The sequence below is a fragment of the Elgaria multicarinata genome, chromosome 17 (genome assembly GCF_023053635.1).
Source record: "Elgaria multicarinata webbii isolate HBS135686 ecotype San Diego chromosome 17, rElgMul1.1.pri, whole genome shotgun sequence".
NCBI lineage: Eukaryota > Metazoa > Chordata > Lepidosauria > Squamata > Anguidae > Elgaria > Elgaria multicarinata.
Window position 1 is genome coordinate 26028798 of NC_086187.1, and position 25845 is coordinate 26054642.

The 25845-nt window shown below is 42.7% G+C and overlaps 2 protein-coding genes across 3 annotated transcripts in view; both read left to right on the forward strand.

Moving 5' to 3' along the window:
- Positions 1 to 307: 307 nt before the first annotated feature.
- On the forward strand, positions 308 to 8267 carry ZFAND2A (zinc finger AN1-type containing 2A). Of its 2 annotated transcripts, none has more exons than XR_010026245.1 (7): positions 308 to 342; positions 2950 to 3044; positions 4319 to 4413; positions 5130 to 5261; positions 5593 to 5744; positions 7782 to 7969; positions 8116 to 8267. XR_010026245.1 is itself a non-coding variant. In XM_063143308.1 (7 exons), the coding sequence occupies exons 2-7, from the start codon at positions 2990 to 2992 to the stop codon at positions 8132 to 8134; spliced, it is 516 nt and encodes a 171-aa protein (XP_062999378.1). In that variant the 5' UTR covers positions 308 to 342; positions 2950 to 2989; the 3' UTR covers positions 8135 to 8267. The 2 variants fall into 2 exon arrangements, 1 of the variants encoding a protein (XP_062999378.1); XM_063143308.1 differs by having other exon boundaries at positions 7907 to 7969.
- Positions 8268 to 11247: 2980 nt separating this feature from the next.
- C17H7orf50 (chromosome 17 C7orf50 homolog) overlaps positions 11248 to 25845 on the forward strand; it is a 129187-nt gene continuing 114589 nt past the window's right edge. The window contains exons 1-2 of the mRNA XM_063143038.1: positions 11248 to 11282; positions 14220 to 14394. Coding sequence (XP_062999108.1) covers positions 14221 to 14394 — 174 coding nt within the window. The 5' untranslated portion in view covers positions 11248 to 11282; position 14220. The remainder of the gene's footprint in view (positions 11283 to 14219; positions 14395 to 25845) is intronic.

A 25845-nucleotide genomic window follows, 5' to 3' on the forward strand; every position in this document is an offset into this window, starting at 1 on the left:
GCTTCACCAATGTCAATGGGACTTCCTCAGCAGCGAGGCTGCAGTCGTATGTACTGGGGGGGGGGTAAGTCGAGCTGGTCTTACTTCCGAGGAGACCCATAGCAGGACGCTGACTCAGCGCAATTCGCCCCGCGGAGAGGCGGCCTGTCCCTTCGCCGGTGCGCGGCGTGATTCAGCAGAACTCACGAGAATGGCCCGGATTGGTCGGATGGCGGTATGACGTCAGGGTTTGGAGGCGCGGAAGTGGGCGATGACTCAGCAAATAGTATTTAGCTACATAAAGCTCCAGCTGCAGCGCTCTGTTGATTCAAGCAGTAAGCGCGCAGCGTCTTGTGTGGTCTGGTGAGTGACGGGAAAGGGGCTATTATTATTATTATTTATTTATTTATATAGCACCATCAGTGTACATGGTGCTGTACAGATTACACAGTAAATAGCAAGACCCTGCCGCATAGGCTTACAATCTAATAAAGTTGTAGTAAACAATAAGGAGGGAAAGAGAATGCAAACAGGCACAGGGAAGTGTAAACAGGCACTGGGTAGGGTGAAGCTAAACAGTATAGAGTCAGAACAAACTCAATATTTAAAAGCTATAGGGAACAGAAAAGTTTTTAGCTGAGTTTTAAAAGCTGCGATTGAACTTGTAGTTCTCAAATGTTCTGGAAGAGCGTTCCAGGCGTAAGGGGCAGCAGAAGAAAAAGGACGAAGCCGAGTAAGGGAAGTAGAGGCGAGAAGCATGGCATCAGAGGAGCGGAGAGCACGAGCGGGGCAATAGTGTGAGATGAGAGAGGAGAGATAGGCAGGAGCTAGTTGTGTAGTTTCATGCAGATTGATTTCTTCTTTAACTCTTAATGTTTGTTTTCCTCCTTCCTTCCTGTATGCTTCTGTATACTATATTGTTATTTTTATGTCTATACATCCCAATAGATGAAGCTCTCTGGGTGGGTCACAAAAATTACAAATAATAACTGGCCGGCGAGATCACATCACGCCAGTCCTTTTACAACTTCATTGGCTGCCAGTCCAGGCCCGATTCAAAGTGCTGGTATTGACATTTAAAGCCCTAAACGGTTTGGGGCCAGGTTATTTGAAGGAACGCCTCCTCCCATATGTACCTGCCTGGACCTTAAGATCATCCACAGGGGTCCTTCTCTGTGAGCCCCTGCCAAAGGAAGTGAGGCAGGTGGCTACTAGGAGCAGGGCTTTCTCCGCTGTGGCACCCCGGTTGTGGAATGAGCTCCCCAGAGAGGTCCGCCTGGTGCCTACACTGTACTCCTTTGTCGCCAGCTGAAGACCTTTTTATTCTCTCAGTATTTTAACACTTATTATTTTATTTATTTATTTATTTATTTTATTACATTTATATACCGCCCCCCAGCTGAAGCTCTCTGGGCGGTTTACAATTTTAATTTTAACTTAAATTTAATTTTTACTGTTCTAATCTTATATCAATTTTGCTGCATGGTTTTATCCTGGTTGTGCTTTTTATACTGTATTTTGTATTTGTGCTTTTAACCTGTTGGTTGTTTTATTATGGTTTTTAATTTTTGTGAACCGCCCAGAGAGCTGCGGCTATTGGGTGGTATAAAAATGTAATAAATAAATAAATGCACTTGTCTGAAGCCAAGGCATTTTCCACAGGGTGGCTTGTTAATCGTGCGGTGTGGCTTATGTTTCCAAACAAGCTGCCTTGAGAACCCATGGTTTGTTGATGAGTTGTTCAGGGTTGTTATCAAACTACCCTGTGGGAAAAGGCCTGGGTTCAGACAACATGCTAACCCAGTGGTTCCCAAACTATTTCAGGTAATCATCCCTTTGGTTCCACAAACTCATGCCCAGCGCCCCCTACCCTACACTGTAAAAACCATTATTCAGAATAGCGGTTTTCAACAACCCACTAAGGAAGATAATAACAATAAAATTCAAAACAATAACAACTAATTGAATATTTATTCAAAATCCAATTACATTTCTTTAGTTTATTCAATTAAACATAATTGATGAACTTGATCCAGTGATATCATCTTTTCAAAGTCTGATAGTCATTTAGCAAGAATATTAGATATCACATTTAGTAACTAGGGTAGAGTACCTCACTATTCTGTAAATTCTTATTGTGATGGATGGGCTTGATGAAGTGATATCAGTTTCCCAATGTCTGGTTTAAAGTCACTTAACATGAGTCTTAAATCATCACGTTTAGTAATCTGGAGTCAATTTCTTTGCTTGGAGAGAAGTAAGCAGACCACACTAAAACCACATTCCACCAAATGTGATGTTGAAAATGCAACCAGGAGCTTCTGAACCACTCTCCATAGTACAAGATAGCAATCAGAAATTTCCTTCTGTAACCAAAACTCCTGGTACGATTTCTTAAACTTTGGCTTCAGCGCAATGTCATTTTGTAGCTCATTTGGCCTCTTTAAATGGGAAGCACCTGCCGCAGGCTTGCCGAGGGAGGGAGGGAAAAGAGAGCGAACGCCTCTGTTTTGCAGCCGGCGTGACGGGGCACACCAAGCAGGGTATGTCTCTTCATTAGCGTTTTGGTGCTTTTGAAACATTTCAATTCACCATTAAAAGGACTTTAGTATTAATACATGTGTGGATTCTTCCCCTGTATGGCTTGGGACCAAACTACCTTCTCCCATAAAAATGTCCCTGGGTTTTTAGACCTTCTGGAGAGGCGCTTCTCGGGCACCCTCTGCTGCCCCTTTGCCTCTTAGTGCTCCCCATCGCCGCCCCCTTGCCTCTTAACACCCCCCTATGCAATCCCACCGCCTCCAAGGGGGCGGTACCCGCCCACTTTGGGAACCACTGTGCTAACCCATGGTTCAACAAACAACCCATGGTTTGGCAGCAGCTGTGTTGTGTGAACAGCCACTCTGTGTGTGGCTGAGTTCTCCTGCTGGAAAGCCAAAGCATCTGAACTCATAAACCCTCTTCCTGTAGGTGGCAAAGAGGTTGGAGAGAAGGAAGCAGCGTCCCCATAATGGAATTCCCGGACTTGGGTAAACACTGTTCGGAGAAGACTTGCAAGCAGTTAGGTAAGAATCCATTGACATGCAGTGGGGTGTATTTAGACCTTTTCCAAAAAGAAATCTTTCCTTAAGGATGGAGTGCCCGCTAGAAGGAGGAGCAGCAGTCCAGAGGTGCTTGCAAATAAATAAATAAATAAATAAATAAAATACTTAATAAGGGATGTGGAGGGAAAAGGAAAATAAGAAAATATAGGCACCAGTTCTTTATGGATTGGGGATTAAACCGACGTATTTCAAGGCCAAATTGCTGTATGTAAACTATTAGAGCCAGTGTTGTATACTAGCTTATGTGTTGGAGTTTTGGATTCAAATTCTCCTCAGTTATGATGCTCACTTAGGCTGCAGTCTTATATATGTTTAACAGGCAGTAACTTCTCTGAAACGTAATGGGCTTACTCATGAGTAAACAATATTTTTAACCCCAATCTACCTAAAAGGGTTGTAGTTTTTAATTGTAAATTGTTTTAAACTTCAATTTGTTGGAAGCATTGGGTTAAAAAATTCTTTTAAATAAACTATGTATGCTGCCTTCAGCTCTTTCTAGAGGAACAGCGGACTGTAATATTTATAGGTTTCAAGAGGGGGCTAGTGGTAATTGCTAATCAAAAAATACATGAATTCTTTTCCTTAAATATATCTCAGTGTCTGAACGGTTTTCCCTGTGAATATATATCTGGCTATTTAGAGACTATTAAAAGTAGGATGGCGATTGGCTGTAAGACAGTCCTACATTTAATCATCTTATTTTTATTCCTCCATTACATTTTTAAACCGGCCAATAACCTGAGCTCTCTGGGCAGCATACAAATTAAAGCATAAAAATACAGAATAGCACAAAAACAACTCGAGTAAAAACAAACTAAAACACATTGGATAAAAGTCAAGATAAAATTAGCCATGGCGCATAATAAAAGCAACAGAAGGGATGAAACAGTGCAAAGCTCTAAAAGCACTACAAACAGTTCCTAAAATGCGTGGGAAAATAAGGCTCACCGGAAGCCAAAAAGACCAAAATGCTCCATGTGAATCTCTCCGGGACTAGTGTTTTTATTTGTGTTGTACCCCACCTCGATCCAGAGGGAGAGGCAGGTAACAAATAAATATATTATTATTATTATTATTATTATTATTATTAGTGAAAATACCCTCTCTCTTGAAGCTACCTGCCTTGTCTCCTTTGCTGGGGCCACCTGGAGAAGGCTTCAGACGATGCTGTTAGTGTCTGGGTAGGTAAATATCTGTTAAGTCCTTGTGCTACATGTTGGTTCTTTTCATTGTAGACTTTCTACCCCTGAAATGTGATGCATGTGAGGAGGTCTTCTGCAAAAACCACATTGCGTATAACCGGCACAAGTGTCTTTCTGCGCACAAGAAGGTAATATAGGCACATGAAAAGCATTGTACATGACCAGTGTGTGACATGGAAGTCCAGCGTTGCGTAGCTAGGTAGTGATGTTTTTAAAATTCAAGTTATTCACGCAGCACTCTTGCTGTTCCATGATGTTATGTAGCATAAGGAGGGCAGATAGATCTCTGCCCCAAGGAGTTTACAACCTGAGATATTCTTGTGAAGGGAGAAGCGAAGGTTAAGGAAGTAGCGGGAAAAGTGTAGCTGGGGGAAGGGGCGTGGCTGAGATTCTGTAGAGATGCTTGGAGAACAAAAATATCTTGGCTCTTAGAAATGACCTCAAGTGGACTTTCTTCTTCTGGGTACCCAATAGACAAAAACAGGGCTACAATCACAGCTAAAAGCATGAGAAGATGTAATCCCAGTTTAGAGCTCTTCTGAGCCATGGATTCACAAAGCAGCTGAGATCTTGATCATGGTTCTGGGTTGCTTGGTCCAGAATGTGGTTCTGTTAAAATTGCCCCAAACTGGAAAATATGAGAGATGGGCTTAACTCTTCCCAGCCTAGATGTTTAGACAACAAATCCCAACGTTCCTAGCCATCAGCCATGCTTTCTGGGAATGATGGGAGTTGCAGTTCAATATTTCTGGAGAGCACCAGGTTGGGGCAGGCTGCCTTAATACGTCACTGCTGTTGTTTTTGCTGCCATCTTTCTTAACTTAACATCTGGTAATTCTTTTAGGATGTGCAGGTTCCAGTCTGTCCTCTTTGTAATTCTCCTGTCCCAGTAAGAAAGGGGGAGATGCCTGATGCAGTGGTTGGTGCTCATATGGACAGAGACTGTAAACATGATTCCGCCCAGCAGAAACAAAAGGTAAGGAACACAACCCCCCTGGGCTGGATGTGCATGGCAGCTGAAGCTTAACCATCATTCTGAGAACTTTGCTTTGTATTTTTATTATTACCCTTGTATTCCGCTTTTTTTTTTTACTACTTCTTGCAAGGAATCCAAATGGCTTACATGGTCCTCCATTTTATCCTCACAACAACCCTGTGAGGTAGGTTAGGCTGAGAGCCGGTGACTGGCCCAAGGTCGCCGAGTGTGCCTAGCACGGCAACCGTAAAAGGGTAGTAGGCGTGCAGAATGTTTGCAGGACTCTCCATTTAGCCTGCTTTAGTTTTAACGGGATATTTTCCGCCTTCAGATCTTCACAAACAAGTGCTTCAAGTCGGGCTGCAAAAAGAGAGAGATGATGAAGCTGGTTTGTGAGCAGTGTCACGGAAACTTCTGCCTCCAGCATCGGCACCCTCTGGATCATGCCTGCCAAGGACAAGGCCGTGCCATGTCAAAAGCAGGGTAAGTCTACTGGCTTGGGAAGCCGGCATCCCTGTGGCCTCAAGCCGCTGAATGCAGGCAATGTTTCGAATTTTTGAGCCACGTTAAAGAGGGTTTTTAAAGCCAACACAATCTTCTGAGCGCCTCAAAGGTCACCATCTCTGAGGACTGTGTGCTTGGCTTGACTGCCTCGCTTCCTTGCCGTGATCTTTTGCAAGCCAATTCACGTCTTATTTTTTTTCTCCGTATGGTGACACCGTATGATGCACTAGGTTTATCATGCTCTAGGAAGGCAGTGGATTAATATTGAGATTTGTGTCCAGTTCAGTTTCCCTGCTTTGTTATGAACAGCAGGAAAAGCTGTGGTTACTTGCCTGCAAAATGGGAATGTTGTAACTTTGTGCTTTCTGATGCGGAAGTACAAAACGAAGGCAGGTTGAAGTGCAAGAATACTGATGCGCTTACAAGTGCGCAGATCACATTGCGAGCCCGTCTGTGGTGCCACGTCCTCGGTGGGGGTGGAGCCAGGGTTCAGTGGTAGTGCATGGCAAGCAACAGTGTGCACTTGAGCGCACACAGAGTGCACATTTATTTATTTATTTATTGCACTTATATACCGCTCCCATAGCCAGGGCTCTCTGGGCGGTTTACAGAAATTCTACAAAATTTAAAATTCTAAAACACAGAACATACACACATAAAGCATTAAAAAACATTACAAAACTAAACGTGTGGGTGATTAAGATGTGCCACTATTTGCCTGGGCAAAGAGGAAAGTCTTAACCTGGCGCCGGAAAGATAGCAGCGTTGGTGCCAGGCGAGCTTCATCAGGGAGATCATTCCACAGTCTGGGGGCCACCACCGAAAAGGCCCTGTCCCTTGTTGCCACACCCCGAGCCTCTCTCGGAGTAGGCACCTGGAGGAGGACCTTAGATGTTGAACGTAGTGACCGGGTATATTCACGTCGGGAGAGGCGTTCCGTCAGGTATTATGGTCCCAAGCTGTGTGAGGCTTTATAGGTCAAAACCAGCACCTTGAATTGGGCTCGGAAACATACAGGCAGCCAGTGCAAGCGGACCAGAGCAGGTGTTATATGGTCAAACCTTCTGGTTCCCGAAATCAATCTGGCCGCTGCATTTTGCACGAGCTGCAGCTTCCAAACTGTCTTCAAAGGCAGCCCTACGTAGCGTGCATTGCAGTAATCTAACTTGGAGGTTACAAGAGCATGGACGACTGAAGCCAGGTTATCCCTGTCTAGATAGGGGCTCACATTGGGTTGGAGTTCACATTGGGTTGGAGTGTCCAGTTCAATGTGTGTGAAGATACCCACGCAATGTCAGAAATGCTACGGGGCAGCTGTGAGTTGAGACGAGAGGCTACCTATATGTTCTGTTAACTATCTTTGTATCCATTTTATCCTCCTCTCCATTTTATCCTCACAACAACAGCCCTGTGAGGAAGGCTGGGCTGAGAGTCTGTGACTGGCCCAAAGTCACCCAGTGAGCTTCCATGGCTGAGTGGGGACTAGAACCTGGATCTCCCAAGTCCCAGTCCAACACTCTAGCCACTATGCCACACTGGCTATCATAAATAATAAATAAATAAAACTTAAACACAGAAATCCCCCCCCCAAAAAAATAATGTCCCCAGACAGCCTTTTTGGCATCCACCAAGGTGCTGCTGCTCATCACATTAAAATGGAAAAACCCATTTTTTTACTGGCAGTTGAGATTGCTGTGAAATAACATTTCTGTTGGTGCTGAAATCTCTGGGCAAAGAGTCGTTTAGTGTGTTGGGGCTCAGCCCACTTCTGCCTTGTACTCAAGTCTTTGGGGCAGATGTCTTGTCCTTTGCCATGCCTCCCATGGTGGCCATTTTGTGGTGGTGCCTATGAGTTTCTCAAATTGCCTAATGGGCCCACAGCCCCAAAGGCATAGGCTGACATGACACTGTGGACTTGGAAAGTTAGACCCTTACTCTGTGTACTGAGAAATGCCCATTCTAGTTGGCTTGTGAACCATCGTAGCTTTCTCCTAACATGGCAAAATTTCCCCTTAGGTGCCGGTCCCTTTGCTTTGTGCAGTGAGGTTTCACGAACGATCGAAGGGGGCATGCCGCTCAAAATTAAAACGGCTCTTCTGGTTGCTGAAAGCAGGATACTGAGTGTGGGTGTTCCTTTACAGGTGTGCCGCTCTAATGAGATCGCTGGAATCCAACAAGATATCTCCAAACTTTCTGCAAAACAGGTAAATGCCAGTGTCCTGCTTCTCCCGTGATAGTTTTGCGTCTTTTCTGCAGTGTACCAAAGGAGTAGGCAGATTTAATGAATAATGAATTGGTCTTCATTAGCTATAACTTGCGGCTGGCTAATCGCTCTGTTCTTCTGTTTCAGGTGCAAAACAAAAAGCTGATGTCCTACAACCTAGATCCCAAACTACCTCATCCTGTTCTATGCTGCCAATATTTAGCTCTCTAAAACTTCTGTATCTTTTCTATCCTATTTTTGTATGTAAATTTCTTTCGAATAAACTGATTTTCTGGTGATGGTAGTTCTCTGGAGCTTCAGGCATGGGACCTCCTTGAAACCAACCCCATATCATCCAAACTAGTACGCTGCAAGCAGAAAAGAATAGATATACTATAGTGAACCAAAGATAGCAGCAAATGTACTACTTCTTGTGCTGACCTTCCTTTGGGTGCTCCCTTCCTTCTCCTTCCTCTTGCCTCTCATTATTATTATTATTTATTTATATAGGGCCATCAATGTGCATGGTGCTGTACAGAGTAAAACAATAAAATAGCAAGACCCTGCCGCATAGGCTTACATTCTAATAAAATCATAATAAAACAATAAGGAGGGGAAGAGAATGCACCAAACAGGCACAGGGTAGAGTAAAACTAACAGTATAAAAGTCAGAACAAAATCAAGTTTTAAAAGCTTTAGGAAAAAGAAAAGTTTTTAGCTGAGCTTTAAAAGCTGCGATTGAACTTGTAGTTCTCAAATGTTCTGGAAGAGCGTTCCAGGCGTAAGGGGCAGCAGAAGAAAATGGATGAAGCCGAGCAAGGGAAGTAGAGACCCTTGGGCAGGTGAGAAACATGGCATCAGAGGAGCGAAGAGCACGAGCGGGGCAATAGTGTGAGATGAGAGAGGAAAGATAGGAAGCTAGACAGTGAAAAGCTTTGTAGGTCAACAGGAGAAGTTTATATTGGATTCTGAAGTGAACTGGAAGCCAATGAAGAGATTTCAGAAGTGGAGTAACATGGTCTGAGCGGCGAGCCAAGAAGATGATCTTAGCAGCAGAGTGGTGAACAGAAACCAACGAACTGATGTGAGAAGAAGGAAGGCCAGTGAGAAGAAGGTTGCAGTAGTCCAACCGAGAAATAACCAATGCATGAACAAGAGTCTTGGCAGAAGAGACAAACAAAAATGATCGAATCCTGGCAATATTATACAGGAAAAAACGACAGGATTTAGCTACTGTCTCAATATGAGGAAGACATCTTTTGGGGTCTCCGTCTTGAGTTGAGATCTTTGGTTAGCCAGAAATAGGGACCTTTCTATGCCACACGTATTTCCTGCAATAAATGCGACCTTTCTTATTTTGATCCAGAGTCTCCAGCGTGATTTATGCAAGATAGAGCGTACTCATTCAGTTAGGATTCCACACAGCTCAGTTCTTGCTGTTTTGCCAACGTAACTAAGGGTTCAATTCTATGCATGCTTAGAATGAAAAAAAACCCTACAACTCCCAACATTTTAGGACCTTTTTTCTGTCTAGACATGCTAAGCCATGCTCTGTGTGCATTCTTATCCTCTGCCAAATTTTAACTAAGAAGGGGGGTGTGAGATTTAGGAAGACCATTCCCAACATGCCATGCCAGAATTAGCCCATAGGTGGGAGCAGAAACCATCCGTCAATGCTACTTTAAACTTGTGGATTGATTCTGGTTACGATATTTTAATCTTTAGCTATAAGATTACAGCTCCTTTGTAGCTGGGGCAAAGGGTTTCTACCCCACTTCCTAATATCTATGGGACTTGTGGTTGCAGTATCTGATCCAGCCACAGGGTGTCACAATGAAGAGAATCACTTTTTATGCCAACGGTTTTATGCCTGCCTTTAAAAGGAATGAACACAAGTTCTGTCTTTTGTAAATATTCCAGCAAATACATTTCTTTCAACGGTGAATGCTGGCAAATATAGTCATGGCTCTTCCTACTGCTGACAAGAGGGAGCCTGGAACCATTTAATAATAGAGGAAGAGTGCAAGATTATACTCCATCCACTGTCTAGTCAATAACCTAGTCACTGCTGCACTGAAATGCAGGCAAAATTTCTATTTCAGTTGGCATTTCTATTTCCTAAGCATCCTATTTGGGGTAGACTTGGGCAATTAGATTTGTTTTTCACTTAAATCTGGATTGATATTTTTGTTCCTATGGTGAGAAGTGTTCTTGCTTATGTAGCCAAAAGTGATGCCATCCACGTAAGGGTGGGGGAATAACCAAGCTTTGTAGAAGTGAAACATATTTAACTCCAAAGAGCACAGTGAGGACTGAGTATGTTCAGAGGACACCCAATGCTGATGGGGGTGAACCTGAGATGGGAGGACGAACTGAAACCGAGTTTTCTGTGCTGACTTTTGTCTTTAATGGCTTCTAATACTGGTTTATTTATTTAAGCATTTTTATGCCGCCATTCAGCCAAAAAAGGCTCTCATGGCGGCTGGAATTAACACCCTGATACAAAGATTTCCCTTGCATTTACAGTCTAATGTAGCTGCGTAGGCACAAAATGTTGCAATCCTATGTATGTTAAGATGGGGAAAGACCTACAACTCCCAGCATGCCCTAGCCGGTGTGGTAATGTCATTTTGTCATTTACCACTTAATTTCCCCAGGCCTTTCAAATGGCTCTGTCGAGTTGGTTTGCTTTATCTGTGGTTTCCCCCTGCTCTGTTTATTTTAATGTTGTGAGCTGCCTCTGGAAATATCTACAAGTCGAGCCATAAATTTATCACTTCGCCCACCCGCGCTCTGCGCCTATCCAAAGCCTGCTTCAGCTTTCCGCATCTCACTGCGCTGAAGTAGTGCGCCAAGCGAGGGAGGGAGCGTCACTCACTCGGCCTATTCTGTGGAAGAGAGAGAGAAAAAAACCTGACCAATAACAGCGCTCGGGGAAGAGATAAAGCGCATGCGCGCTCCCCTTCCTCCCCCTCCTCGACGATTAACCGTCGCCATCATAACCGCATCACGTGATCGCCGCGAGCTCCGCCCCCGCTCGCGCACACGCGGGAGACATGGGCGACGAGGACAGAGGAAGCGTTGTGAGGGGGTGGGTGGGCTTAAAAGCCGAGCGGAGTCATGCTAGGCTCCCATTGGCTCCACTTCATGACCGACAGGTAAGGTGCCCAGTGCGGGCTCGCGCGTGGCCTGCCCGTAGCCAATGGGGTCGCGAGGGCGGTCTGAGGCGCCAAGGGGGAGGCAGGCTTGAAATGTACACGAGGAGGCGCGTCAGCAGCGACCGCCGCAGCAAAGCAGGCGGGCTTGACCGTGAGGTGGGTGGCGTGAGGGGCGGCGGGTCGAGGATGCGGGTGAGGGGGAGGCTCCCCATTCGCGGGAGGCCCGGAGGAAGGAGGAGAAGCGAGTCGAAAGGCTTCTCTTGCTTCCCGGGTTAGGCAGGGTCGTGTGAACGTGTGAACGCAGCTCTGGACGAATGCGTGTAAATAATGCGGGTCAAAAGAGAGAATTTTTAATCTCGCTTTTGTCACACACGTATGTATTTGCTTCGTTTATGCCCAGCCTTCACTCTTAAGAAGTTCAGAGTGTTGCCATGGGGATTATCCCCCCCCCTTATCCTCACAACAATCCTGTGAGGTAGGTCAGAGAGAGAGAGGAAGGAAGGAGGGAGTGACCGGGCTAAATTTGTTCCAAACACAAAGAGGCTTGTGGGTTTATCATAGCATAAACTTTTGTGGATTACAGTCTGTTTCATCAGATGCACGAAGTGTTACATGTTGGCAGGGATGTGTGTGTGTGTGTGTGTATTTAGGTAGCTGCCTTGAGAGTGATTTTTTGGCAGAAAGGTGGGATATAAACTAAATAAACAATAATTACACACAGATGAGGGGAGAGAGAAAGAGAGGGTAAGCAGTCTCATGAAATGTAAAAATAAAGTCTTGGATAACACAGTTAAAGAAGCCGGGCCTTCAGAGGTTTTAATACGTAATAATAATAATATATTTATTTCTTACCCGCCTCTCCCTTTAGCCTGCAACCCCACAAAATCCCTCACCATTGGCTATTCTGGCTAGGTCTGACTGGAGGGCCACAAGTCGCCCACCCCTCAGATAAAACTTAATGAAAGTTGCCTGTTTACACACACAGGCACGTTTGAGTGTGTACATATGCACACTACTTCTGACAAATGAGGGCAGTACTTCATACATCTAACAAAGCAGACTAAAGCATGAAAAGTTATGCCGCAACACATCTGATAGTTCTTAAAGTCCCACAAGATAGCTTCTTCTGAAACAGACAAACACTGGTCAGTAACTGTTGTTACCCAGGTCACATAATCAGCTGAAAAGAGATACAAACAGGTTTGCCTAGTCTGTTACACTATTGACTAGATCATGCTGATTCTTGTGTGTGTACAGATAATTATATTGCAACTACCAGTGCCAGCTAAGGTTTACACTTAATAAGTCTGACAAAGTGGACTCAAATCCACAAAAGCTTATGCTACAACGAATCTATTAGTCTTGAAAGTGTCGCTACAAGAGACTAATGCAGCTATTCTGCTGGAAGATGCAATCTATGCTTGCTCCTACTTTACATTTAGCAGTTCATAGAGGAAAAAAAGTTGTGTACTTCAAGAGTGATAGTTCTATCCATATATATGGATAGAAAACGGGAACAGAAACAATTGGAACACCATTGTGGCATCTCAAACAGTTAACAAATTTATCATGGCAGAAGCTTTTGTGGGCCGGAACCCACTTTGCCAGATACATTACAGATGTATCTCTACAGATACATATATGAATAGAAAACTGTCAACAGTGGGGTCAAATGGTCACCAAAAGCAAGTATAATCTGACATTTCTTTGCAAGAGCTAAATGAAATGTACAGTGGCCACTCACAACAGTGGTTCAATAGATAATGCATTACTCCTTGCTTTGTTATGCTAATTTATTAACTTTTACTGCTGTTGTGAGTGGTCCCTTGTGCAACTTTTGCATCTTTATTAATACAGAAGAGCTGGTGGTGGCCCCTTGTGCAATTTTCTTCAGGATAGGAGATACTTCCTATGTTTTTTTCATGAGAGGGCTGGATTATAATATTTCCAAAGAAACTTGGAATCTGCAGTCTGTAGAAATGACTGCTCACAATGTCTGTCTCAGTCAGAGGTAGAAACATTTCCTTAAAATGTTTCGCTGTTGTTTCTAGATCATGTAGGCAATTTTATTGATTTAGAACACATATTAGTGCTGGTCTTAGACCATTCGAGTGTGGGTTTTTTATGTACACTTTTTATGTACACTGCTGCTTTCCCCTTTTTTCTTTAAATGAATTCAGGCAGAGTATATCTTGTCCAAAACCTAAATGCCTGTACATCTGTCCACATTATCCAGCTTAGTGTGTTGTCAGCAAGGTACTCTGCCGTCTGTTCTTGTGGAGCATGGCACACCAAACTAGCCTAGATGCCTCTAGCAATGGCACTGTGTAGCACATTATAGATGGAGTTAATCCCCAGCTCACTAGTCCAACTCGCCTGGGGGACAATTAATTTCTGTTTTCAAATGCAGCAATTAATCAGCTGCATGAAAGTAAAGCCGATCCACCAGTTCTTTCCAGGTTATTTTTAATAGCCTGAACATGAGTCCACCCTCAATTGTTGTCAGATTGATTACGGAATGGGGCTTTAATGGTTGCATTTAAAGAAGGATTTTGGTGAATGTGCTCCTAATCTAGTGCTGCAGTATGTTATTAAATGCAGAGGAGCTTTGAAATAGGAAGTCTGGTACCGTGTTTAACTATGAATCCACTGTTCTCTGTCCTGCTTGTATTCCTGGTTAGATGTTGTACGGGGAGAAAGTTAATATATTTGTATGTTGTTAATTGCAATTTATTTATTAAGTATACTGGCAAATGCCTTTGAGGTGGTTTACAATCACAGAACCAAACAACAACGTAACCATAAATATATAAATAAAAATAATTCAACCTCACAAGTATTGAGATACTACAATATTAACATTTTTGTTAAAAAAAATGAATGGATCTGGCCTCACAATAGATCAAGGTTGAGGTATGTGTGGTGCTCCAGATGTTGTTGGTCTGCAACTCCCATGGCCTGTTGTTGGGTTATTTGAGGATTGCTTCCCCCTCAAACAATCCCTGCTGCCTGAGTTCGGATGACACGACAATTAAATTAAATTATAATGTAACATCTTTAAGAAAAACTACATCTTTCAGTTGTTTATTCTAGAATGGCCAATGACAGAAAAACCTCAGACATGAAGGTGGAAAAGAAAAAGAAAAAAATAAAGCATCCCATGTCAGAAAAGAAAAAGGTGGAAAAGGAAAAGGAAAAAATGAAGCATCCCATGTCAGAAAAGGAGCAACAGGTTCATGAGCCTGAGTTGAAAAAACAAAAACTGGAGGTGAGTGAACTATGAGTTGAATTTGTAGGCGTTTTTATATCTCCAGGAGAAGACACTGGTTCTGATACTTGAAAAGTTCAGACATATAAGCATTTGCAAAATAAAAGCTTTATTGGAATGAGTGCCTTGCTGAATACGTCATCAACGCTACAGATAAAACCTTTCTCCTTCTCTGATGTATTGAGTGAAGATAAGATGAAATTAAAAATGGACTAGGAAAGGTATCTGCTAGCTGCAACTTAGTAGTATTAAAGGCGCTCCACATCTTGACCCTAAGCATATGCACAGGAGTCTAGCTCAGTCTTTCATCTCTCTCCTAGCAACCTACAAAGTGTGTGCATGTACACAATTCTGTAATTAGGCAGAAACCATTTTCAAGACAAAAATGTTTAACGTGTCTTGTGATATGACATCTCTACAATGCCTGGACCAGGGATGGAAAACCTGTGGCTCTCCAACTCCCATCACCGACCATTAGTCATGCTGACTGAGGGTGGTGGGAGTCAACATCATCTGGAGAGCCACAAGCTCCCCATCTTTGGTCTAGAGAGACTTTGTCCATGAGGTATTAAAGAAATAAAATATAAATAAATAAATAAACACATTAATAGATATGTGGGTAAAACATACAGTCACAATCGTGTAAAGGTGCCAGATGGTTTGTTTTGCACCATGTACATGCCTAAGGAAACACACTGGCTATCACAGATTCGTACAGATATGTATGAGAAATGTTTACATACACTATGAGAGCCAGTGTGGTGTAGTGGCTAAAGTGTTGGACTGGGAGTCGGGAGATTCGGGTTCTAGTCCCCACTCGGCCATGGAAACTCACTGGGTGACTTTGGGTCAGTCACAGACTCTCAGCCCAACCTACCTCACAGGGTAGTTGTTGTGAGGATAAAATGGAGAGGAGGAGGACTATGTACGGCACCTTGGGTTCCTTGGAGGTAAAAAGGTGGGATATAAATGTAATGTAATCTATCTATATAAAACGCTTCGGTATGTTTCCATAAAGGCTTCAGCTGATACAGGTTGCTAAGCAACAGTAACAATGTGTAACGTCCGCTGATACAGGTTGCTAAGGCCCTCGCCCGACTCCTCCGGCCTTTCCAAGGTAATCCTACCCCCCTTTCTGCCTCTTTGATCCCCCCTCCCCCACAAGGGGGCAGTGCCACAGTCCGGAGCATGAGCGAGGCACAGCTGGGGCCCTCGGTGATTGGATGGGAGGCCACTCGCCTGCTGCGAGCCCAGGCCCCGGCCTAATCTCATGCGAACTGGGTGGCCGGCCCAAGGCTGACAGGAACCCCGGGGAGAGGGGGACACCTGCTCCTCCTCCCCCCGACCTCCCTGCCCCCCAGGTCTGCCAGACGGCGCTGTATCGGCGGCCTCCAAGCAGCCCCTGCGATGATACTTAATTAATGAACTTTAAGATATGCTACAACGGCATATGTTATGCCGGGTACAGCTAGTAATGTAATAATATGTGTAGGTAAAATGTTGCAAGTGAAGTGTTTGGAATCAGAGAGGGCGAGATGCTCGATCGCCATTTGCTGGTTATAGGCTATTGGAAAGAGCAGGGATCCAGAAAAGGGATAGAAGAATGTTGACAGTTCCTTGGACTGTCTGAAGTTTTCTATATTTTCCTATAGAGATAAAAAAAATTGCTATTGTTGTCTGCTGTGTGTTCTGGGGTTGCTCCAGGAAAGGGAAAAAAAACCCATTCACGTCACACTTCAGCTGTTGCAGTGTTCATATACTTTCCTAGATGAAATTACAAGTAAATATATAAGATATGAAATGGTCTGCAGATGCTGTCCTTAGTCCCACAAACTGGCTGTTGTTACTAAGACCTGACTGACCAGTCCCAAGATTCCTGCTGAGACAAAAAGGAAATTCCTCATATGCCTCCTACTTCCCAGACCTTAGGCCGTGGCCTCCGCTGAATACAGAAGGTGAAGGTGCTTGTTTGAGGCTTTGGCATATTGTTTACTGCATGTTTATATGCTATGTAGTGGTAACACATACAGCAGTTCTGAGAACTCCCAGCGTATTACAACTGAAGTGTATGGTTAGAGTGGTAGTTCTATAACTGAAGGACACAAGGTTTGTTCTTCGGTTTCTATAAATAATGTTTTTGTTAGATTGGTGAAAAGCCAACATTACTGATTGGTGAAAAGCCAACATTACTGTTTAATTTTAAAGCTGGGAGATGATTTGCTGTATGGGGGAAGATGTGTTTCACTGGCTCATTAAGTGGCTGCATTTAGCTGTGATTTACACAATTGTTTGGATGCACATTTCCAAGGTCCAAAATACAAAATGCAAATTTCGAATTGATTTTGGTGCAGAGCTGAAATGTTTCTTAAGGGATGGCGTTCAGTAGTATGTGGACCATCCTTCTAATGGAATTTGTTCCAACAAAAATCCTGCAAGCATAAAACTTGTTCATTTGCCTTTAAGACATGTTGACCTTTCAGAACAATCTTGTTGTATTGATTTTTTCATCTATTCATTTCCTTCCTTTTATATTAAATAGCAACAAGCAACTTAAGTACTATACGAAGCATTTCTATGACTGGTCTTAGAAGCCACATAGTGTGCAGGTGTAAACATAATGGCCCTGATCTGTTAACAATGCTTGAGAGATAAGGAGTATTGTGTATTTCCCCCCTTCTTGTGTACAAATTGTGTACAAATTCTCCCTCCTTTCCCTTGCAGTCATAATTGTGCGGTTAAGCATTATATCAACACTGGCGTTGGCCACAGTTAATGGCAACCAGGTTAAGCAGAGTTTATTAACGAGTTCCAAATTGTGGTTAAGGGAATCGATAATTCGGATTAACGTCTGTCAGTTTGTTTATGCCCAGTTGGGTTATGGCTAGTTGGGGAAGAGGAATACTTCTGTCTCTTCACACAAAACTTTACTATCAATTATGTTTTATGCAATCCTAGATAAATGTCAGTCATGCTTCTTATTTAAAAAATATATAAAGACACTCATCAGAAAGATCTTAAGGTTATAGTTATGTCAGTTTCAACGTTGTTGTTTTGGGTCAGATTACAAAAATATTGATGTTTGGCTGAAGCTTGTTGTTTAGAACTATATTTGTTATGAACGGTTGTTTGCTTATTTAATGTGTTGACATCTATAGGCCTCACACAGTTTTCTGCCCATCTTTATAATGTCAGTAGGACAATACTGGTTTATTTTCCTTCTTTCCTCAATCCCTTTTCTCTGTATGCTATTGAAATGGTTGCTTACACCTGCAAGATGAATGTGATTTCTAAGGCTGCCTTCCCAATCTGATGCCTTCCAGATATTTTGGACTTCAGCTTACCAGTTGCTGGTGAAATTGGTTGGGAGGGTGCTGTTGTACTCATGTCCTGCTTGTGGGTTCTTGGTCAACAGATGATTGGTCACTGTGTGATTGGTCACTAGATGGACCCTTGGTCTTATGTTCTTCAGTACATTAAGCCAGTTGCCAGGAATCCTGGGAGTCCAAGTTATCTGGAGGGTACCAGGTTAGTGAAGGCTGTTTTAGGCAGTCTTAAGAGTAGGCAAGATGATGTGGATTATATAGAGATCCTATTTTGTTGAGCCACAACAGTAGTATTTTATGCTTGTTCCCTGCCTCGATCCAATCGGAGAGGCGAGTAAGAAATAAATTATTATTATCATTATTATTATTATTTATTAGTGTGTGAGCTTTCATGTCGATGAAAACGCTGTCAGCAACTGCTCAGTATTACTACTATTCCCCTTGTCTGAAACTATTGATAAATAAACTTGACCCAAATTCTTAAAATAAGATAGGGCATCTAAATCAAACTGAATGGGTGATTAGAATTAATTATCATTTCACTATATTACATTATTTGGTGTGAAGAATCAAAATGTTTTAATGAAGGACAAAAGCCTTGCATTCTTTTTCACCAACACCAGCTAACTAATAAAATTGCCTTGCGTAACGTGATGTGTCTTGACTTACAGTGCCGATACGGCAGTAGCTTTCTTGAAAAGTCTGTCATTTGCGGTGTTCTGATTACTCTCTGCATCCCTAAACATGCATTCTAGAAGGAGCCCTGTCCAGATACAAGCATTTTGAGGATTTGGCTGCAGAATGGCTATAACTAGGAGAAACTGCACACTGCTGATACTGTTAGGCCTTGAGACCACTAATTAAAAATTGGGTCTTTGTGTAACCGCTCACTCTTGACAAGACGGTCCCAGGGGATAGTGATGGGTTGTTGATCATCACCTTCATTGGACTTTCCCCACGAAATCCTCCAATGTTCCATGTTGTCCCCGGCTCTGAAATCTTGCAATGGCCATTTTTACCTTCAAAATCGTTGACTACTTCACGCCAGTCTGCCCTTGAGGTATCACTCCCTGGCTGTAGCTGATATAGAAACCTGTGCGTTGCCTGGCTTGTGATGCTGTTACAGCGCTACTCATTGCAACAAGCAAAAGCGGAGGACGGGCAAAACGTATGAGGGAAATAACTGGTTGGGATGGCTGCAGCTGCTTCATTGGGAGTCTTAAAGGTACAGAGAGATTTTCTGTGTTGCAACCTGGAAGCCCTAGTCTTGCCTCCGGTGACTTGCCAGTTATCCCATAACAAATTTAACAGTTTTGAAACATGGGCAAGTTGGTGTTTGTAGGAGGAGATATAACTCTCTTAAGACAATGGAGCCATGTGAACCCTGTGTGAGGAAATCTGCTTCTTATGAACAAGACTTAAATTAGTCCTGGGGAAATCTTCACCCGTTTGCTATGTAAATTGGTAGCACATTTATCTGTTGCGTTGCTATCTTATTAATTTAGCCTTCTGCAATGACAGCAAATTTGAGGAAGTGTACAAAAATTGTTTGAAATATTTATATGCATAGATAAGACTGGATAATTTTGCATTCCTTTGAATATTTTTGTAATGGGCTGAACAAATTTCCCAGGAAAGCATATTTGCAGCTGGGAAAACAGTTCCTACTTTGAAAATGGTTTTCCCATGCAAAAAGCTTACATCTCCAACTGTTTCTGGTATGAACACAATATTTTGTGTACTATTTAGCAGAGTTTCAAAAGGTTAAGAATTCTTCATCAGGCATTAACCAACAGGATGCAAGATCATATAATTTTGCGCTATAGTTTAGATTTCTTAATTCAGGCTAAGTTCAAAGTGGGGAAGTAGGACAAGAAATGTAGATTCCCTTTTTTCTAGTTGCTGTCTCATCAAATATGACATCACACACATTTTAGAAATACCTAGAAATCAGTTAAAAGTTTTCCTCTTTATGTACATTTACATTTATTTAAAACATTTGTAGCCCACTTTTCTTTATTAAAAAAATGTCCAAGGCAACTAAGTATAAAAATGTAAAATAAAGCAATCAATAAAAGCAGACTTCCTTAAATTAAGATTTAGCCTCTTCCTATCTGGAGTTTTGCTCCCAGAAATGCTTTAGCTTAGTGTTAGCCTGGTGTAGAGTATATTCTTTTGTATTCACATCAGCAACTTTCTAAGAGTATCTCTATACATCTGTGTTCCCCCCACCCCAAAAAACCAGGTTGCAAACTAGAGTTTGTCAGTGTAGACAACCATTGGATCAACCCTTGGTCTAATTCAGTATAAGGCAGCTTTCTAAAATGGGATCATGCTTGAAGGAGTTACAGATGCATGGTCACTTCTGTGCCTGAAAAGAGAATGTTCCCCATGGCTACAGAAGTGCTCTGCTGTCCCTGTGCTAGCTAGGGGAAACTTGGTGTTCTATTAGCGCAATATCAGCACTACTGATATTCTACCAATTTGTGTTACAGCAATGAGACATCACAGCAGATAATTAATGGCAGATCTCTTCCATTTCACAAAAGAGGCAATGCTGCTAAGTTTTGGAATTAGATCCTTATTATAATGTGTAATGATGAAAAGCTGATAGCTCTTGTGAGTAAATTTACTTTTTATTAACACTTGTTTACATCGAATCTCATTTGCCATGTTGATTTCATTCTCCCAGTTTGTCGAGATCCAGCATGGCTCTTCTTTTGTTCAAAAGCCCATGGAAACATTAGAGGACAAAAGTGAAGGAAGTAGCTATCGGTCTTGATAGGCCTACCCAAAGTCCTGCTAACCAGGAAGTAATGCTTTATGTAGGAATTCACATGACAGGGCAATTGACTTCCTACTCACTGCAGTACTGATCAGTTGACAACCTATGTGTCACAGTTGACTTCATGAATTGGAACTTTGGAATCCAGTCGTGATATTTCTTTTTAAGGTAAAGATTCAGCAACGAATAATATTATGCAGATAGGCAGTCCACTTGACTCTTGCCCAAAGTGTCTTGCGTGGAGCACTGGATTCAATAAGGGTAATAGGGGCACTTAAGCAGGAAGTGGTTTGGCAATTAGCAGGTTGATTATTTCCCTGAATTGCCTATTTTCAAGCAGTTTTGAAGGACTAAAATGATTTCATCCTAGTCGAAGCAGACAAATATTAATTCCAGAGCCTTATAGGCTCAATAATGGGTTGGGTGCAAGTAGGAGAGCTCTTTGGGAAATTCACAAACCCTACCCTTACTCTTCCAACTGTCCTGTGGGGTTGATTAAGCTGAGTGTACGTGACTGGTTCAACCTCACCTAATGGGCTTATCAGTTGAGTGAGAATTGGGTCTTCCTAGGCCAGGTCCAGCATTGCTTGTGTTCCTTTTGCTGTGAGAAGATTCCGTAAAATTATAACGTGTGGTCAGTGGGGTGCTCTGCCTTTGACTGCAGGATTCGGAGGCAAGCAACTCCAAGTCCTGCCCTGCTAACAAATAACACCATAATGAAATGAAAGTAAGTAAGCTCCCATTTGTAGAGTGACATTCTTGGTATATTTGGCCACAGTCAACTAATAGACTTACAATATTTGATCGGTCAGTTGACCAGTGTGCCAACTCTAGGTGCTTTCAAGTCTTATTTCACATTTATTCGGGTGAGAGAAATCTGTATATTATGTGAAATAGGAATCTAAAAGTGGTCTAATTTCTCTTACAGTCCCAGTAAAATACTTGTTTAAAATAAGATGGTATCAAGAATAAATGAGACAATTACTTGATATTTTGGAATTTTCGGTAGAAATATTGCAGAATTGTGCATAAACTCGGCTTTGGAATTCAGTGCTATTGTCGATTTTCTAAAGCTGTGATTCATATTATCAGCTCTTAATGTTACTACAGAATTTACCAGAACCGTTTGTTCTGGTAAGTCAAAGAAGCCTCCGTGAGATAATAAGATCATACTTTGCAAGCCCTGTTTCTCAGAGCAAGACAAACCTGGCAGCTTTCCTCCGTTGCCAGCCAGAATAGCTGGCTCAGCAGACTCTGATTTATTCTTAGCCTCTGGTGTTGCCATATCCCTTGGTGAGGGAAAGAGAGACCACATTGAAATGTAAAACAAAGGGTTGAAATGTTTGACTATCATATCTGTGTTGAATCCCAAAGCCGTCTTCCTACCACTTAATGGAAAACACCAATGGAATCCATTAAAACAGTCTTCCTCAACCTGGGGCGCTCCAGATGTGTTGGACTGCACCTCCCAGAATGCCCCAGCCAGCTGGCTGGGGCATTCTGGGAGGTGCAGTCCAACACATCTGGAGCGCCCCAGGTTGAGGAAGGCTGCATTAAAATGACTCAGGAGGGCAGTGAGAATACCTGCTTTGCATAGACAAGATCCTAGGTTCAATTCTTGGTATCTCCACTTGAAGTTTCTCTGGTAGTACTGGTATAGCTAGACCAGTGGCCTTGACACATTATAAGGCAGCGTCATGTCAGTAGGTAGCATCCAGTGTTAGTGCCACATAGAGTAGGCCCATTGAAATGAATGAGAATTAAGTTAGTCATAGCTAATATAAGTCCCATTCATTTCAATGGGTCTGTCTTCTGCGTTAAACTACATCTGGGGTCATAAATGATAATTGAAGCCCCACTTTACTTACCCATGGAACTGAGAAATTATTGCTTCATAGTTTGTACCTGTGTGCTACGCCAGAAGCAAAGTGAGGCCTTGTATTACCAGGCTGTAGCAGGCTATAGTGATGGTCCCAATTGACATAGATGTTATAAGGTGATGTGACCTTTAAAAGTAAAATCATTTAGTGGATACATTGGGAAACATGTGAGCCTAATTGTAAAATTATTGTATTCTTGTTTAGTTAACATGACCTTGTTTATCTTTGCTAGCAGAGTTCAATGGCCATTGATGGAGGTCCAATAGGTTTGGTTCTGCCCTTTTAATACACTGAGAGGATGCTTTAGATCAGTGGTTCTCAACCTTCCTAATGCCGCGACCCTTTAATACAGTTCCTCATGTTGCGGTGACCCCCAACCATAAAATTATTTTCATTCTTCTCTACACGATCCATTGTCATGGGATGGTTTGCTAATGAAAATAATACATAACAATAGCTTTAATAATACAAAAGATGATACATGACATAGTTCAGTCAATACAGTTTCCTAAGACCATCGGAAATATGTGTTTTCCGATGGTCTTAGGCGACCCCTGTGAAAGGGTCATTCGACCCCCAAAGGGCTCCCGACCCACAGGTTGAGAACCGCTGCTTTAGATGCTATGTAGAACATTTCCCCTAACATCTGTTGCTGACTAGTTAGTGACTACAAACAGCGCCCTTTATTTTTATTATAGATTTGGCTTTGCTTTTTATCGTACATATTGGTTTGGCCGTGTGCATAATCTTCCCAAAACTAGCAGCTTTATTAAGCGGCTCTCTTGACACACTTTCTGAATGTGTTCTACTTCTGCGAGCATTGCTTTCAAGTAGCATCAAATGTCAGTTCAGGCTTGTTTTGTTGCTTGACTGCCAAGTGGTTGACTTTGAATGACATCCCACATACCAAACTCTTCACAACTCCAGGCATCTTTTTGCACAGAGATTTTCTCATGGGTTGCTTCCCTTCCTGGGCTTTCATAACTGCAGATGCAGTCTCACCAACCTCTTCCACAAACCTAAATAGCTGTGCATTCGCTACAACAGCCTGCTCTTTGTGTGTGTATAGTTTTAAAGATTGTTTGAACTTATCTTGGTTTCATTGTAAAATTATTGTATTCTTGTTATCCTCTGGTGACCAACACACCTTGTGACCAACACACTGTGTTCTGACCACTCCCAAGTGTTCCACAAACAGCTCTGCTCTGTCAGATAGCTGTGGGTGGGAGAAGAGAGCATGCTGTTGTTTTAACATTTACTTCTTGCAATGATGGCAAGATGCCAAGCTTAGCCAGCTGAAGGCATCTTTATTTTTTTTCAGGAACTGGACAGATGCTGCTGACTTTCCCACAAAAAAAAATTAGTGGTTGTTTTAGACTTGATCCAGACTAAGTTCAGTTCTGGGCTCCACAATTCAAGAAGGACGCAGACAAGCTGGAGCGTGTTCAGAGGAGGGCAACCAGGATGATCAGGGGTCTGGAAACAAAGCCCTATAAAGAACTGGGCAGGTTTAGCCTGGAGAAGATGGAGGGGAGACATGAGAGCACTCTTCAAATACTTGAAAGATTGTCACACAGAGGAGGGCCAGGATCTCTTCTCGATCCTCCCAGAGTGCAGGACACAGAATAACGGGCTCAAGTTAAAGGAAGCCAGATTCCAGCTGGATATCAGGAAAAACTTCCTGACTGTTAGAGCAGTACGACAATGGAATCAGTTACCTAGGGAGGTTGTGGGCTCTCCTACCCTAGAGGCATTCAAGAGGCAGCTGGACAACCATCTGTCAGGGATGCTTTAGGGTGGATTCCTGCATTGAGCAGGGGGTTGGACTCGATGGCCTTGTAGGCCCCTTCCAACTCTACTATTCTATGATTCTATGATTCTAAGTTGCACTTAGGTGCCATTACAACTAATGTGAAGAGTTAGGCATGACTTTACTTCAAGTTCCATTTTATTTCAGTGGAGATTAAGTGCGATTAAGTCTGGATCCACCCCCATAATAGAAGCAGTAGCAGCAGCAGCAACACAGAGCTTTTATAGAGCGCTTCAGAACCTGCAAGGGGGAAATCTTGTTTTTCTCTGTCCAAAGTATTTCCCTAAGCTATTCTTGAAAGCTCTCAGGACCTTGCAGCCTGTTGGTGACAAGCATGAGGAGTTGAAGTCTAGGGTCTAACCCCAAAGGAGGCAGTGTGTTTTTTACACAAGGGTCACATAAGGTCCACTTTCCTCTTAAACTTAGGGTTGTTGTTTTCTAGAGGGGTCAAAAGGGAGTGATTCAAACCCAATAAGAAGCAAACTCCATTCCCTATCATGGCAGGAAATGTTGAAATTGTAATGCTGTGTTAATTGTCCTTACAAATAGTGTCCAAACAGGAAAAAAAATCTGTGGTTTTAACCCTTGAGTCTGTGACAATTCAGATAATACCTCGGAACTCTGCTTGTGTTAACATCTGATGTGAGTCCCTGGCTTGTGTATCACCCCACCTCATCTCACTGTATATAGAGCAATGCGTAACCTAGAAGATACTAAACTTATTGGAACAAAGTCTCTCCCTCATCCTGTGATCCTGAAAGCAGGGTTTTTGATAACAGGATCACGGATACCCTACTGTAAATCCCGTTTCATGAAATACATTTTATATTAACAATTTATAATAAATAATGGAGTAGGAGGCAAGTGAGTCAATGGCCTCCTGATTTCAATGTATGTAGAGGTTCTAAGCATGACTAATATCTGAATATGTCCTATGTCCAAAGATTCTGGAAAGAAAATTGATAACAATTAGCTAGACAAATGGGTTCTGCAGCAAAATGATGCACTGCATCTCATCTCTAAGACAGGGGTGGGCAACATGGTGCCCTCCAGATATTTTGGCAAGCATGGCCAACTGGAGAGATTATGTGAGTCATAAGAGGACTGCTCTGATTCCAGGGCTCTCATTCCAGCCTGGGGCAAAAGATTTGTAATGCTGTTCAGACCTCTTAGGGCAGAGGGACACTTTCCTCTCCCCACGGAGAGCTTTCATTTGTTGTACTATATAGTGCTAAAACTGTATAGCACAACAATTATATGGCACATTTAATAGTTCAAGTTGGACCTGAGCAATTAATTGCTATATTACATGCTGGGGTGGGGTGCATTCAGGAAAACAGGAACAGGCGTGTTCTTTTTCCTTTCCTTTCCACTTGAAGCATCCCTGTATAATGCAGGGGTAATTTTTATTAACCCCATGGCATGCATCTCTCCTCTAGGATATTTACATACGCTGTTGGGCACTTGAGCAAGCCAGTTCCCACTTTCTTAATGCACTCCATTCCCCACCCCATCAATATCTCAACTGCTCTGAATGTTAACCGTAAATTTGCCCATGGTTTGGTTCCTGTAGAAGCTTCTTTCTTTCTCTCCCAGGGCAGATGTGACAGCTGCCCATCGAACACAAATAGAGAAAACTAGGATTTTAGCATA